The sequence below is a fragment of the Monodelphis domestica genome, chromosome 2, assembly GCF_027887165.1.
Source record: "Monodelphis domestica isolate mMonDom1 chromosome 2, mMonDom1.pri, whole genome shotgun sequence".
In the NCBI taxonomy this organism is placed as follows: Eukaryota; Metazoa; Chordata; class Mammalia; order Didelphimorphia; family Didelphidae; genus Monodelphis; species Monodelphis domestica.
The window spans coordinates 44,397,340-44,410,944 of NC_077228.1; the positions used below are offsets into that span (position 1 = coordinate 44,397,340).

Consider the following 13,605-nt stretch of genomic DNA (forward strand, 5'->3'; position numbering starts at 1 on the left):
CTGCATTTTTTTCTAAATAGTGGCTCACAGTCCAAGAAGATTGTACCACTTTACTGTCAGAAGCAGAATGAGTGGAAACCTCCATCTAGAGTGTTAAATTTCCTTTCTAGCAAGTTCTTGATCATCTCTTCAGAATCTCTCTAAATAGATTTCCTTTTATTATTGTCTAGTTTGGCAAAATTATGTTTGGGCATAGAATAAAAGTGGCTTTTTATGGAGCAGCGAGGTGGCGAGGTGGAAAGAGAGCCAGGAGGTCCTTGCTTCAAATCTGGCCTCAGACAGCTTTGTGACCACTTCACTCCAATTGCCTCTTCCTTACCATTCTTCTTGCCTTAGAACTGATACTTGATATCAGGAAGGCAAGGGGTTTTTTAAGTGGTTTTTATTCAATTAAACAAACTGAAAGGGAAAATGAGGTTATCTTGTCCCCATCCTTTCCTCTGTCTCAAGTAGGTTGAGAAAAAATGAAGTTGAACTGTTAATCCTTATAGGAAGAACTGATCTGAAAGTCAAGAGATCTAAACTCTTATCCCAGTTCTGTCACTAACTACCTATGATCAGAAGCCATTTCTCTATATCTCAGTTTGCTTGTTTATACAATGAATGGGTTGGACGAAGTCCCTTCGAGCTTTCTACACTCTTTGACTTAGTCTTTCTCAGGATGAAATATGTAGGTACCACTTTGGGGAATGGTGCTTTAGGGAACCAGACTCTCCGGCGTTTCTGAAGCTGAAAGACCAGGCTAGCCTTCAAAGACATTTTCACAATTCCATTATTTACCTTGTCAATTTAGGGGATCAAAGGCAACACTGGAAGAACGGGAATGACTGGACCTCCAGGAACTAGAGGAGCAAAAGGCTCATCAGGCATGCCAGGAAACCCAGGAGCTCCAGGACCAAAGGTAACTTAGTTCTTTTGGAATAGATGAATTATTATTAGCAGTTACATGAAAAGGACCTGGTAAAATGTTCAACCCTTTAATAAAATTGTGGTAAGAATAAGAATAGTAGATGAATCTCTCAGAAATCCATATCCAACCTGCCCCCAACTGCTGATTCTTTTTTTTTTAATAAACTCTTACCTTCCATCTTGGAATCAATACTGTATATTGGTTCCAAGGCAGAAGAATGGTAAGGGCTAGCCAATGGGGGTTAAGTGACTTGCCCAGGGTCACACAGCTGGGAAGTGTCTGAGGTCAGATTTGAACCTAGGACCTCCTGTGTCTAGGCCTGGCTCTCAATCCTGGCTCTCAACCCCTCCCCACCTCCACAACTGCTGATTCTTAACTAATTCTCCTTCAAAGCAGTTCAATGGAGCAACCCATTAACCCAAGGTTTGAAGTGTTTTCCAGTATTCCCTACCAATCAAAGTCTATCTGGACGTGGGTTCTCTGGGAAGGCAGTAGACTCCCTCTCACCGGACAAAGTCTATATGCAAAAATTATGTCTATCTGTTAGATATTATAGAATGGGTTTGTGTAAAAATGCCATTTTGATTGGATACTTTTTTATTTATTTTATTGATTAAGAAAATTTTTCCATGGTTACATGATTCATTTTCTTTCCCTCCCTACCTCCCACCCCCCTCCACCTGCAATTCCACTGGGTTTTACATGTGTCACTGATCAAGACCTATTTCCATATTATTGATATTTGCACTAGGGTGATTCTTTAGAGTCTACATCCCCAATCAGATCCCCATCAAACCATGTGATCAATCATATGTTTTTCTTCTCTGTTTCTGCTCCCACAGTTCTTTCTCTGGATGTGGATTGCATTCTTTCTCATAAGTTCCTCAGAAATGTTTAGATTGGGCACTTTTTGAGATCCACTTCAACTCTGATTCTCTGTGACTGTTCTTAGAACTTCTTGGGGTTTTTTTCTTTATAGTCTGCTATCCTCCTTACTATTTGATCCCTTCAAAAAGATAGGGAAAATCATATTTTCAGACCTCAGCTATTGCTTCCACCTGCTTTCTGAACAATGTCTCCTTGGGAACAGATCTTGTCTTTTGAAGGCTGAGCCAAAGGAGCAACAAAGTGAACAGAGTAACAGAGGAAGGAGTATGCATAATTTCCTGGAGTTACAGTCAAGATTTCCTCTTGAATTAGCATATAGTCCTCAAGTGAGCAGTAGTTCACTTATGGTGGGCTCTTCTGAGACTAACGATCCCAGACTTCAACTGGCCTAGAAATAGAAGTTTCTGTCCCACGTCTACCCCATGAAAGTACATGGAGTGTCAATACAATATTAGCACCACTTGCATTCCTTTACTATTCCTATCTGGGACATGTGAATGAAAAAAGATGGTGACAATAACCTCTTGTTTCCATTTCAAACCACCTCCTAACTCCTTCATTATTATATTTACAATTCCACTGAAACTCAAGGCAGTTGGGGAAGTTGGAAAAAGAAAACCCTCTATGTTATGTGTGAGAGTTTTCTTACATGGTCCCTTTCAGTGCATACCAGCAAAAACTGATCTTAGGAAAATTTTAATACTGTCTCTCTCCATTGTAGACTAAGCAGATTTGCCTCATGGCTTTAAGAGCTTTTGGCCCCAGCCCATCCACCATCTTCATTTGTACTACCCTTACTAGAACTCCAATTCCTAAAATGTCTGTCATATTAAGAGCAGTTAGGCTTGTGTAAATTTGTTTAAAGGATAAGAATATCATTAAAATGAAAGGAATAAAAAATAATTTGTAACTTACAGAGCTTTATCTATATAATGGAAATTGGGAAATCCAAGGCCCATTCTTTTAGGAATTAGAAGGAAGAGTTTCAGGATTTGTGGAACTAGCCTGAGCTTCTGAGGGATTTTGAGAGCATCTCAGGGAACCAAAAAGGTGATGTAAAAGAGATGAAGGTGATGTCAATACTGGAGTGTTATGTGTTATATTTATCTCTGTATTCTATCTATTTGGTAGACTATGAGCTCCCTTAGAGAAGAAACAATGTGATCTCAACTTTGTATATCCCCTACCATCTAACAGATCTCTGTACAATAATAGGCACTTAATACATGTTTGTCAAATTAATTAATGAATGAATCAATGAATGAATGGAATTAGGATTCTATTTGTATTCTGTATGTAATTGCCTTTGCACAAACTCTTCTCCTCTTCACTCAGGCACACCCAGAGCCATGATATCTAATCATCTCTCCCAACCCAAAAACCTTTTTTTTTTTCATCTGTATTTGATGAGTGAAAAAACAATCCAGAGGAGATGACACACATATTATGATTGGTTATCTAGTAATAAGATTCTGACATTCTTCTTCAGAGATAATCATGCCTCTCTCTCTATCCACAGGGTGAACAAGGGCTACCAGGTCATCCTGGAAAGCCAGGTAGAAGAGGTCATGTAGGAATGCAAGGCAATCAAGGACCGCATGGAGATCATGGGATGAAAGGGCAGTCTGTATGTGCCACAAAGGAAGCATGCCAATACACATTCTAACAACCAGCTCATCAGTGTAGTATAATCACCATCATGTCTATTCATATTGCAGGGGGACCGTGGTGACCAAGGGTTGATGGGTTTCCAAGGATTCCCAGGTCCAAAAGTATGTTTGCATATTTTCTACTAATTTTTAATCTATCTTGAGGAAAGATATTTGAATGTCAACATCTATTCCTATTTTGATAATATTTTATTTTATATGTACATTTATGCTATGATAAAATACGGCCATCATCAAAGATGATATGTAGGGCAGCTAAGTAGTACGTCAAATAAAGAGTTGGACTTGAAGTCAGAAAGTCCCCAGTTCAAATCCAGATTCTCACACTTACTAGCCATGTAACCCTGAGCAAGTCATTTAACCTCTATCTACCTCAGTTTCTTCATCTGTAAAATGTGGATAATTGTGGCACCTACCTCTCAGACTTAAAATGAGAATAAAATGAAATAACATTTGCAAAGCATTTTGCAAACTTTAAAGTGTCATTTGAATATTAATGATTATAACTTTTGTATTAATTTAAAAACCATTCGAGTTAAGTTTAGAGAAGCACATTACCAAAGAGATAACTTTATTGTCTTAAAAATTTCTAGGACAAATCTATTAGAGACAAAATAGTTAGAGCACTAGATTTGGAGTCAAGGGACCTCGGTTCAAATATAACCTTAATTGCCAGTTGTCTAACCATGGGCAAGTCACTTAACTTTTTAGAGTTTCCATTACCTCATTGGAAAAATGGGATAATAACATTAGAATACCAACCTCTCAGTATTGTTTTAATGAAAGTGAAAGTTCATGCGAGTTTTTATCACTGTCAAAATGTCATAAATCATCTGAATTGGTGAAAGAAAGATCAAAACCAAGGAAATCTGGACTCCTTCAAGACTGAAGCATATAAATGACAAATGCACATATACTTGCAATATACATAGGTGCTACCATTTTTAGAAGGTTCAGTCAGTCATTTACTTAGCACTTATTTAGGCATCATTTTTTGCCAGATAGTGTGCATAGATATATTCTTTTTATTTTTTTTTTACATTTCACATTTTTTTAGTAAATTTTCTCCAAAATTTAGCCTAAGGATTTCATCAAATGTTATTTAATTTTAAAGCATATTTAGGGGAAATAATGGCCACATAATTTTTGAAATAATTTTTTATTTTTCAGTGCTTCTCAATAAGCTTCATTAAATTTATTTAATTTTGTATTGTCCCTCATATTTCATTCTTAAAGAATTAATTTTAATAGAATATTATGAATCTTCTTTATTTGTGAGAAGTTCACACGAAGAGAAATGGATTTTTTTGTTTGTTTGTTTTTAAATTCATTTCTAGGGCCCTGAAGGAGATGTTGGCATGGTTGGAATCCTAGGCCCTAAAGGTCCTATTGGCCAAATGGTAAGTATAAATTTAAATTCTATTTAATTGAACAGCATGGTTTTCCATTTACTATAGATTCCATGTTAATAGGCATAAAGCTTGCGACAGTAAATCTATGATTTATTAAATAGATATTTTTTTAAGCTTCTTATCTCTAGGTTGGAGCTACATCTTTTTCCCTTCTCATAATGGTCCATTCAGTATTTTCAGCCTGTGGATCAGACAGGAAGAACAAAACACCCATCCCATCCAGACTTACTTCAGCCTAGGGGGCAGGGAAAAGAGAATCAGCACAATTAATTGGAAAATTGACCACCATACTTGTGTAAAAGGGAATTCTTAATTCCTTGCCCTAATTTAACTGGGGAAAGAGATGGCCTGGCTCTCTACTCACTGAGCCATCCAGCTCTTTCCCCAGTTAAATTAGAGCAAAGGATTAAAAACTCCTTTTTACACTTGTATTGAGAATTCATGCAAAAGCACCAACATATTTATGATGCCCGTGTTATTCAAAGCAGACACCAGCATATGAACCAACCACCAAAGTCCTGAGGAGTGCTGGAGCCAGCTCAGACCAGCTAGCTCATTTCAGCAGGAGCATTTAGTCTCAGAAATCAACAAACACTATAAATCAGGGCTTGATTTATGGTGTTGGTTGTCTTGACATAAGAAAGTAATGGAAAAAATGTTAATAGTGCAATTTGAATTTTAAAATGTATTAGAGGTCCATTTCTTTCCCCAGAGAGTCAGTTGTTAAATATTTAGCAGTACATCTCTGATTCTGATCACTTCTACAAAGCAAAGTTATCAAACTGGGAGGAGAGAGGGGGCGCCCAGGAGTATACTCCAAACCAGATTAAAATATAATTAGGAAATATTTAACAAAATAAAAATACACTAAAAAAGATAAAACTAATTTGTGGTTTTCTAAATTAATACACAGCCACAGGGATCCTTATATGTATTTTATGGAATCTTTTCTATTTAAAATCACTGCTCATTGTTTCTCAAACTAAGTGTATAGAGTTCCCAGAAGGGTCAAGAAGATACTGTAAGTTGGTAGAAACCAAAACTATAGAATTTCAAGTAATACTTTAATAATTGAGAATTGTGGATAACTGTGGATATAAATAGAACTCCTCCATGGATGTTTCTTCTTAACTGTCTCTCAGGTAATAACATATATGGCAAGACTGAAAAAGATATCCAAGCTAGGGAGTTATAAATAATAATTTGATGACAAAGGCACCAAAGAACTGTAGCTTTTTTTTCTTTTATGAGGTAGAACAAGAGTTTAACTCTTGTCATGGCCCTGACCATTGAGTTCTCTATATGTGGGTTTTATCAATATATTTTTTCACATCAAAAAGTGCTCCCCAGGCAAATGGTTGATAATCTCTAAGTTCTCTTCTAGTTCAGATATTTGGTATTTTTATAATGATATGGCAAAAGGAAAAAATAGAAAATTCCAAGTATGAAATCTTGAAACCCACTGTCCTATGTGAATGGCTTTCAAAAGTCACATTGAACAAATGCACTACCCCTTCTCTTACTCTGATAACAGACTCTTTTCAAGGGTCTAGGAGCCATAATACAATGATGAATGTTTATAATTATCTGTGGGATATTGAGCAAATTATTTTACTTCCCCAAGGGTCATCAATAAAACAAGAGAGTTAGGCTACAAAGCCCCTCCCAGATTGAACATTCTATTAACCTATTACTTGAACACTTAATTTTTAAGAAAGAATAATAATGGGTTCCATCACTTCTCTGGGATAGACGAATTGTTTTTGTTATATCTAAAGAATTATAAGAAGGTGATATTTCTTAAAACTACAGTCACTTCTTTTTTTCACAAGCTGGATCATCTCCCAGTAGGTTTGTCTAAGGTCACACTGCTTTCTATCCATTAATAAATTATTTATTAGGTGTGTGCCAGGCACTGAGCTAGGCACAGGTCTCTTCCTCAAAGAAGATACATTTTATCAGGGGAAAAAAAACAAATATTAAGTAGATACAAAAGGAAGGCACCCAAGGGAACAGGAAAGGTCTCATCCAGAAGGTAGTGACTGAACTGAGTCTTAAATGAAACCAATGGATTCTAAGAGGCAGGACTGAAGATGGTGAGCACCCCAGGCATGTGAGATAATTAGTGCCAAGGGGCAAGGAGAAAGAATGGATTGTCCTACATATAGAACTGCAAGTTAGCCAGGATGTCTGGATCATAGTGTTTGAAATGGAGTAATGTATAAGAAGATAAGAAGGTTAAAAAGATAATATAGTGCCAGATTGTGAAGACCTTTAAATACCATGCAAAGAAATTTATACCTGATCCTTGATAGAAATAATAGGGACATTTTTTTGAGTAGTGGAGGCCATGGTTAGATTTTTGCTTCAAGAAAATCACTTTGGAGACTGTGAAAGTAGGATTGAAGTACAGAGACACATTAGAGAAGGATATCCATTTAGAGTATATTGAAACATTGCTGGTGAAAGGTGATGGTGGCTGTGAGAATAGAAAGATAATTCTTCAAGAGTTGCTGCAGAGAAGAGATATTTGGCAAGAAATTGGATATGTAGGTTGATAATCATCACAATAATATATAGTTAGCATTTATATAGCATCTACAACGTTCTAGGAACTTTATAAATAGTATCTCTTCTAAACTTCAACAGCCTGAGAGGTAGGGTGCTATTATCATCTCCATTTTACAGATAAGGAAATGGAGGCTGAAAAAAGTTAAGATATTTGCCCAGTCATCCAGGTAATGTCTGAGGACAGATTTGAATTCAAGTCTTCCTGACTCTAAGCCCAGCATCTTCTGCATAAGAGAATGATGACTGAAGGGTGACACTAAGAAAGTGAACCTGAGTGATTGGGAGCATCATGGTGTCTCTAGCAACAACAGAGAAGTCCAGAAGAGAGGAGAAAATCAATGGGTTTTCTTCAGGGCCCATTGACTCTGAGTCATCTAGTTTGGAATGAAAAAAAAAATGAAATTCCTCCTTTGGGACTGGAGTTCAGGATGGAGACTAAGGCTGGTTAAATAGTCATGGAAGCCCAGAACAATATTTAAATCTATTGAAGTTGCTAAAATAGTTGAAGTCACCAAATAGAAGAGTGTAGAGTGAAAAGAAAGCGCAGAACAGAGTCCTGTTAGACATCTGATATTCATGAGCAAGACAGAAAGTGAAAATCCAGCAAAGAGAAGTGCTCAGATAGGCAGGAATAAAGCCAAGAGCTCATATGCTTCACTTTCCTTCTGTCAATATGCACAGTCTAGAGTTAATGGAGAGCCAAACAAATAATAAAGTGTATTTTAAGATGGCCCATCTATAATTGGTAGATTACTCTATGTGCTGCTGAACAATTGGGGATGATATCCTTCAGATTTTGAAGGCCAAACTCAGTAATTTTTTCAAGTTTTATTAATTCATACAATATCAGATATGCTTAGTCATATTAAAATATATCCCCAAGTAACCTAGTAACCTCACAAGTTTCTTGCAAAATAAATTAACTTGTTTGCTCTTGAGAATAATAATAAAAAGAATTATGATGTCAGTAAGGGACAATTAAGAGAACACATAATGCGAACAAGAACTCAAAAATAATGTTTGACTCATATAAGCCTATCTCATTCAGAAGGAATTTCTATTGTGGAAGTATGAAACTCCAGCTTCCATTGTTATTTATGGCTTTGACCTTCACTGACTAAAACTTCTAATCCCTCAGCATATTGTGAGGGGGCTTATTCATCTCTTTGTTCATGTTTCTCTATAATCATATTGCATTAAATTGTTCTGTTCTTTGTCTAATAGCATTCCTAGATCATATCCTGAACCATAGCATCACTATGACTGCTGATGTATGAAAGCATTTCACACTGATTGATCAAAGGTTTAAGAGATATGACTTTCTGTAGAGTGAAGAAATATAGCAACAGATAGGATATGGTAAACCATTGGTAATTCACAAAATATAAAATGTCATTGCTTCTATTTGAGAAAGGAGTGGACAGATGGATGGTCCTGAAGTCAAAGGACCTGAGGTTGAAGCCTGGTTCTACAACTTATTATCCTAATTGAGACACTTAGTTTCTATGGGCTTCAGTTTCCTCACCTGTAAAATGAATGGTTTGGACTACCTCGTCTCTAAAATCTCTTCTAGCTCTAAATCTGTGATTTTATCATCTTAATTTGTGCTAATACCATATTATTCATCACTGTCACCATCATTAATGCCACCAAGGATATGGGTATCAAAGATATGAGTGATGGATGTCATCATCACTGCACAAAAGAAAAATTCTCTGAGATTATCATGGGATTATTGTCATATAGGAAAGTTGATTTTAAAATGATCTCTTGTCATTTTGTTCCTGCAGGGAAACATTGGCCACCTTGGTAGAGAAGGCATAATAGGTCCAACAGGAAAAACTGTAAGTTTGTCTCATTCAATATCCGATTTGTTTCTCTATATCAAACTTTCTCAGAATCGAGCTAAATAGATTAATCTAATATAGGGCTAGTCCTGGAATTTGTGACAACCATAGCTAAAAGAGGTGAGCTTTTCATCCTCACATAGATACTTATATAGATACTTAAATATTCAAGTAAATGAATGATTAATAATATATATATCAGAATATATATATGTAAATTTAGATCATACTCTCCCATCAATATACCCAATACCTATGATGAGGAGTAAAAAGCTGGATATTGCAATGGATAGAGCTCTGGGTCTAGAATCAGGAAGACCTGAGTTCAAAGCTAGTCTTAGACACTAACTAGCTATATGATCTTGGGCAAATTACTTAGCTTCTGGTTCCCCCAGCTTCTTAATCTATAAAATGGGGATAATAATAGCACCTACTTCCCAGGGTTGTTTGAGAATTAAATGAGATATTTGTATAGTGCTTAGCATGGTACCTGGCACATAGTTGGCATTATATAAAAGTTAGCTATTATTATTACTTATAGAAACCTGGCAGGGAAACATATGAGGGAAGAAAACACATGTGCTTAAGCCATCACCACACTCTATATAAACTCAGGAACATCTGCACCACAGAAAGAATATTTAAGTATCTATAATATTTTATTCTTTTCTCCTCTTTATTCAAACAAAGCTTTTATAAGTTCTTTCAATTAACTTATCCTTTATCCCAAATGCCTGCCCACAAATGCATGCTCACTGACTGATTTGCCCTTAAAAATGCATTTAGAAAGTGACTATGAATATGGTAGCCCTCTTTAAGATTAGTAATTGTAAACTCATCAAGCTGGATATTTCTGGACTTAACAGATCAACCAAGCCATTTATTCAGCCTTCTTGTCCAATTTGCTGTCCAGTCAGAGCAGAGATCACAACTCAGCTTTCATTCCATCAGGATGCCCAGGAAAGTTGTCAAATCCCCTCTGCTTTTCCTTATCTTGCCAGAGAGCAACTTCTCCATCTTTAGCTGGAACTGAAGGGTCATTGGAGTCAAAGAAGTTAATTCTTTCTCTGACCAATCAGAATTACTCATCTGAACTTATCAACTGAGTGTCTGGGTTCTATGAGCAGTTTAGGTAGACTAGTAGTGAAAGAAGCCCTATTGTAGAAGAATAAAGAGGATATTAATACAGTGGGAATGAAGACCACCAACCTGAGAAACTGCAAAGAAATAAAACAATACCTTGAGGAACCAACAGAGAAGGGTTCTTAACATTTTTAGTGTTGTAGACAGACTTCTCTGCTAGTGTAAAAATTAAAATTAAATCTCAAATATAAAAATATTATATTTTAGGAGATTTATTAATGATCATTAGAAATCAAGGAATAGAGGATACAAAATAAAGAACACATGCCCATGACTGATCAGCTTGTTGAAAATCCCACTCACTACCATCGAACCAAGATGTCAATAAGTAGGCAGGACCCTCCATGTCCCCACCTAATATCCCCTGTCTATAGGAAGTACATAAGGACAGAAAGTCAGTGGGCTCCTGGGAAATGTAGTTTTTTTTTTTTAGGGTAACACATTTTCAATTATACACTCATCTAGTGAAGGTTATGGACCCTTTCTCTGTCATTCAGTCAACTAGAATTTATTAATAGCCTACTATGTGCCAGGCACTGTGCTAAGTGATAATGATACAAAGAAAGGTAAAAATAGTCCTGGTCTCAAGGAGCTTACTGGTCTAATTAAAGGAACAACATCAAAATAATTCTGTACAAATAAGATGTATAAAGGATGAATTGTAGATAATCTATAGTGGGAAAGTACTAGCATTAAGGGTTTTTTAGAAAAAACTTCTTGGAGAAGGTCAGACATTAGCTAAGATTTTAAGGAAGCCAGGGAAGCTTTGAAGTGGGAATGAAAGGAGAGAACATTCCAGGCATAGGGAGATAAGGAATAAAAATGCCCTGAGTCAGGAGATGCAGTGTCTAGTGGGAAGAACAGCAAGAAATAATTGTTTTGACTAGAGTAAAAAGATTAACTGGTTATTTTGGTGTCTTAAAGACAGAGCCTAAGCCTGAGTTAAATGTGAAATTCGAGATAGTAAAACTAACAGAACATAATATCAACTAATATTTTTAGACATATCAGAAGTAAAACTGGAATTTGTACCAACTAATAAAAAAAGTCTAACTGTTGTAGAAGACACATAAATAGTACAGATTGTCATGCTCCTGAAATTTCATTCCAAGTCACAGTGGATCAGAGTACACCTCAGAAAGTTCTTAAAGCATCAAACAAAATATAAAGGACTACAAAGAAAACCAATTACATTAAAATAATTACCCAATACTTTAACAATATTTCATAGTTAAGAATACTGCAATAAAGTAAAAATCCTCCCCCCCAGAATGGGGAGATCTGATTATTCTTAAAAGAAAAGTGAAGGGAGCAAATAGATTTTAAAAAATTAAACTGCTGATGAAGGATGATTCAATCCTTAGAAGGAATCGGCAGCTGGAAATAATTTAGACATTTTTATTAAATGCATATAAATGAAAATAAGGAAAGAAAAATAACATTCTTCTTTTATTAGAGGGGTTATCCTGTTGTTTGAAAGGATCAAAAGAAAACATCATACTGAAACATATTTACAAGAAAATGTGGTTATCAATGGACATTTCTCTCAATTTTTAGTATTTTCCACTCAGATTCAAATTGTTTGCGGAAAAATCTTGTGAAATATGTCATTCTTCATGGGATGATTGATCAAGATGAAGTGGGTGATTGTACAAACAGCATACTAATCACTAAAAGATTGTTCTCCACAGAAGGATGAAATGTTAAACAAAGAAAATGTGTGTGACAGATAAATAATGAACCAAGTATAGAAGGAATCTGTTGGAAACTGCTTATGAGTAGCTCACCTAAGGTACCTCTTCTTACTCATCAGGAAGAATTTCCAAAAAAAAGTCATAATGGGATAAAGTCCCCTTTTAACAAATGCTCCTGTAATGCATTTTCTATCCTAAAAAAAAAATGCCTTTGAAAAAGGGATTTCAAACATATAAAGAGAAAGAGATGTCAGGAAAAAGGAATCCCCAATTGCTTTTGAGCAATAATAAGAGTTCCAAAGTTTAGGTTTTGGCTCCTGAAAGGCATGGAAATAACTGTTTTGACTAGAGTGAGTGGTTATTTTGGTGTCTTAGAGATAGAGCCACAGTCAAATATGGAAGTAGAGATAAGACTAACAGAGCAGAACATCAATTAGTATTTTAAATATATCAGAAGGAAGACTGGAATTTCTATAAACTAATGAAAAAAATGTCTTGCTGTGGTTGAAAGACTTAAATAGTACAGATTGTCATGTTCCTGAAATTTCATTTGCAACCACAAGAACATGTAATAACTAACACACCAGGCAAATACTCTGTTTCTTTCTCTTTAAGGGACCCAGAGGTGAAAAGGGCCATAGAGGTGAAATGGTAAGTTTTAAAAGGTTTTTTTTTAATTCTTAATTGTTTTTCATAATCATTTATCACCATTTTAGGCTGAGTTGTTAGGAAGAATAGAAAACATTTAATTTATTGGTTAAAACATGTTAGATTTAACTAATCATGTAAAGATATGAAAAACAGCATGGCATGATGAATAGAGAGCTAGCTTTGAAGCCAGGGTACAGAGGAAAGGGGGTTAATTTTAAAAGGGTTGGACTGGATTACTTAAGAGTGTGGTCACCAGGAATTTAATTTATTCCAAAGTGATTTATTGACAAAATGTAGAAAGGGTGAAATAAGAAAATCAGAGAGGATAAGGTAAGTCTCTCCTGAGGTTAGTATTTTCAGAAAATTCAGCAGTTAAGAGTCAGCTTTTCACTCACCATGTTTCAGTTCAAAGGAAGAGATTTTAGAACAGCCTCACCAGCAACAGGGTCTCGGGTCCAGCCTCCACTCCAAAGCATGAAGAATTGTCTCCAGTCTCTGCTTCCAAAGAATAAAGAACTATCAGCCAAACTGCATTCAGGAAGTTGCAACTCCCTTTTAAAGACATTTTCTCTTGTGTCACTTCTTGTGCCTTCCCCTAATTCTACATCTACCAATCACAGTTGAAACTTTGCTTTAAGACTGCCCAGGGGCAATTAGTTTAATTCTGATTCATCACCCACTATTGCACATGTGGGTCACAGACCTCCCACTTAATGATTAAGTGGGATGTTTACACTTTTGGTGATTAGATCTAAAAATGGGAAGATCTCCATACTCAACTTTTAAGTAGGGTATTTATACTATTGGTGATTAAAATCT

General features: G+C 35.8%; 1 protein-coding gene across 2 annotated transcripts in view; it reads left to right on the forward strand.

The window, feature by feature from the left end:
* COL24A1 (collagen type XXIV alpha 1 chain) overlaps window positions 1–13,605 on the forward strand; it is a 399,913-nt gene that overhangs the window by 353,924 nt on the left and 32,384 nt on the right. For both annotated transcript variants that reach the window (XM_007480591.3, XM_056815400.1), the window contains 6 exons: window positions 794–901; window positions 3,318–3,425; window positions 3,517–3,570; window positions 4,806–4,868; window positions 9,242–9,295; window positions 12,751–12,786. In XM_007480591.3, the coding sequence (XP_007480653.1) occupies window positions 794–901; window positions 3,318–3,425; window positions 3,517–3,570; window positions 4,806–4,868; window positions 9,242–9,295; window positions 12,751–12,786 (423 nt within the window). The remainder of the gene's footprint in view (window positions 1–793; window positions 902–3,317; window positions 3,426–3,516; window positions 3,571–4,805; window positions 4,869–9,241; window positions 9,296–12,750; window positions 12,787–13,605) is intronic.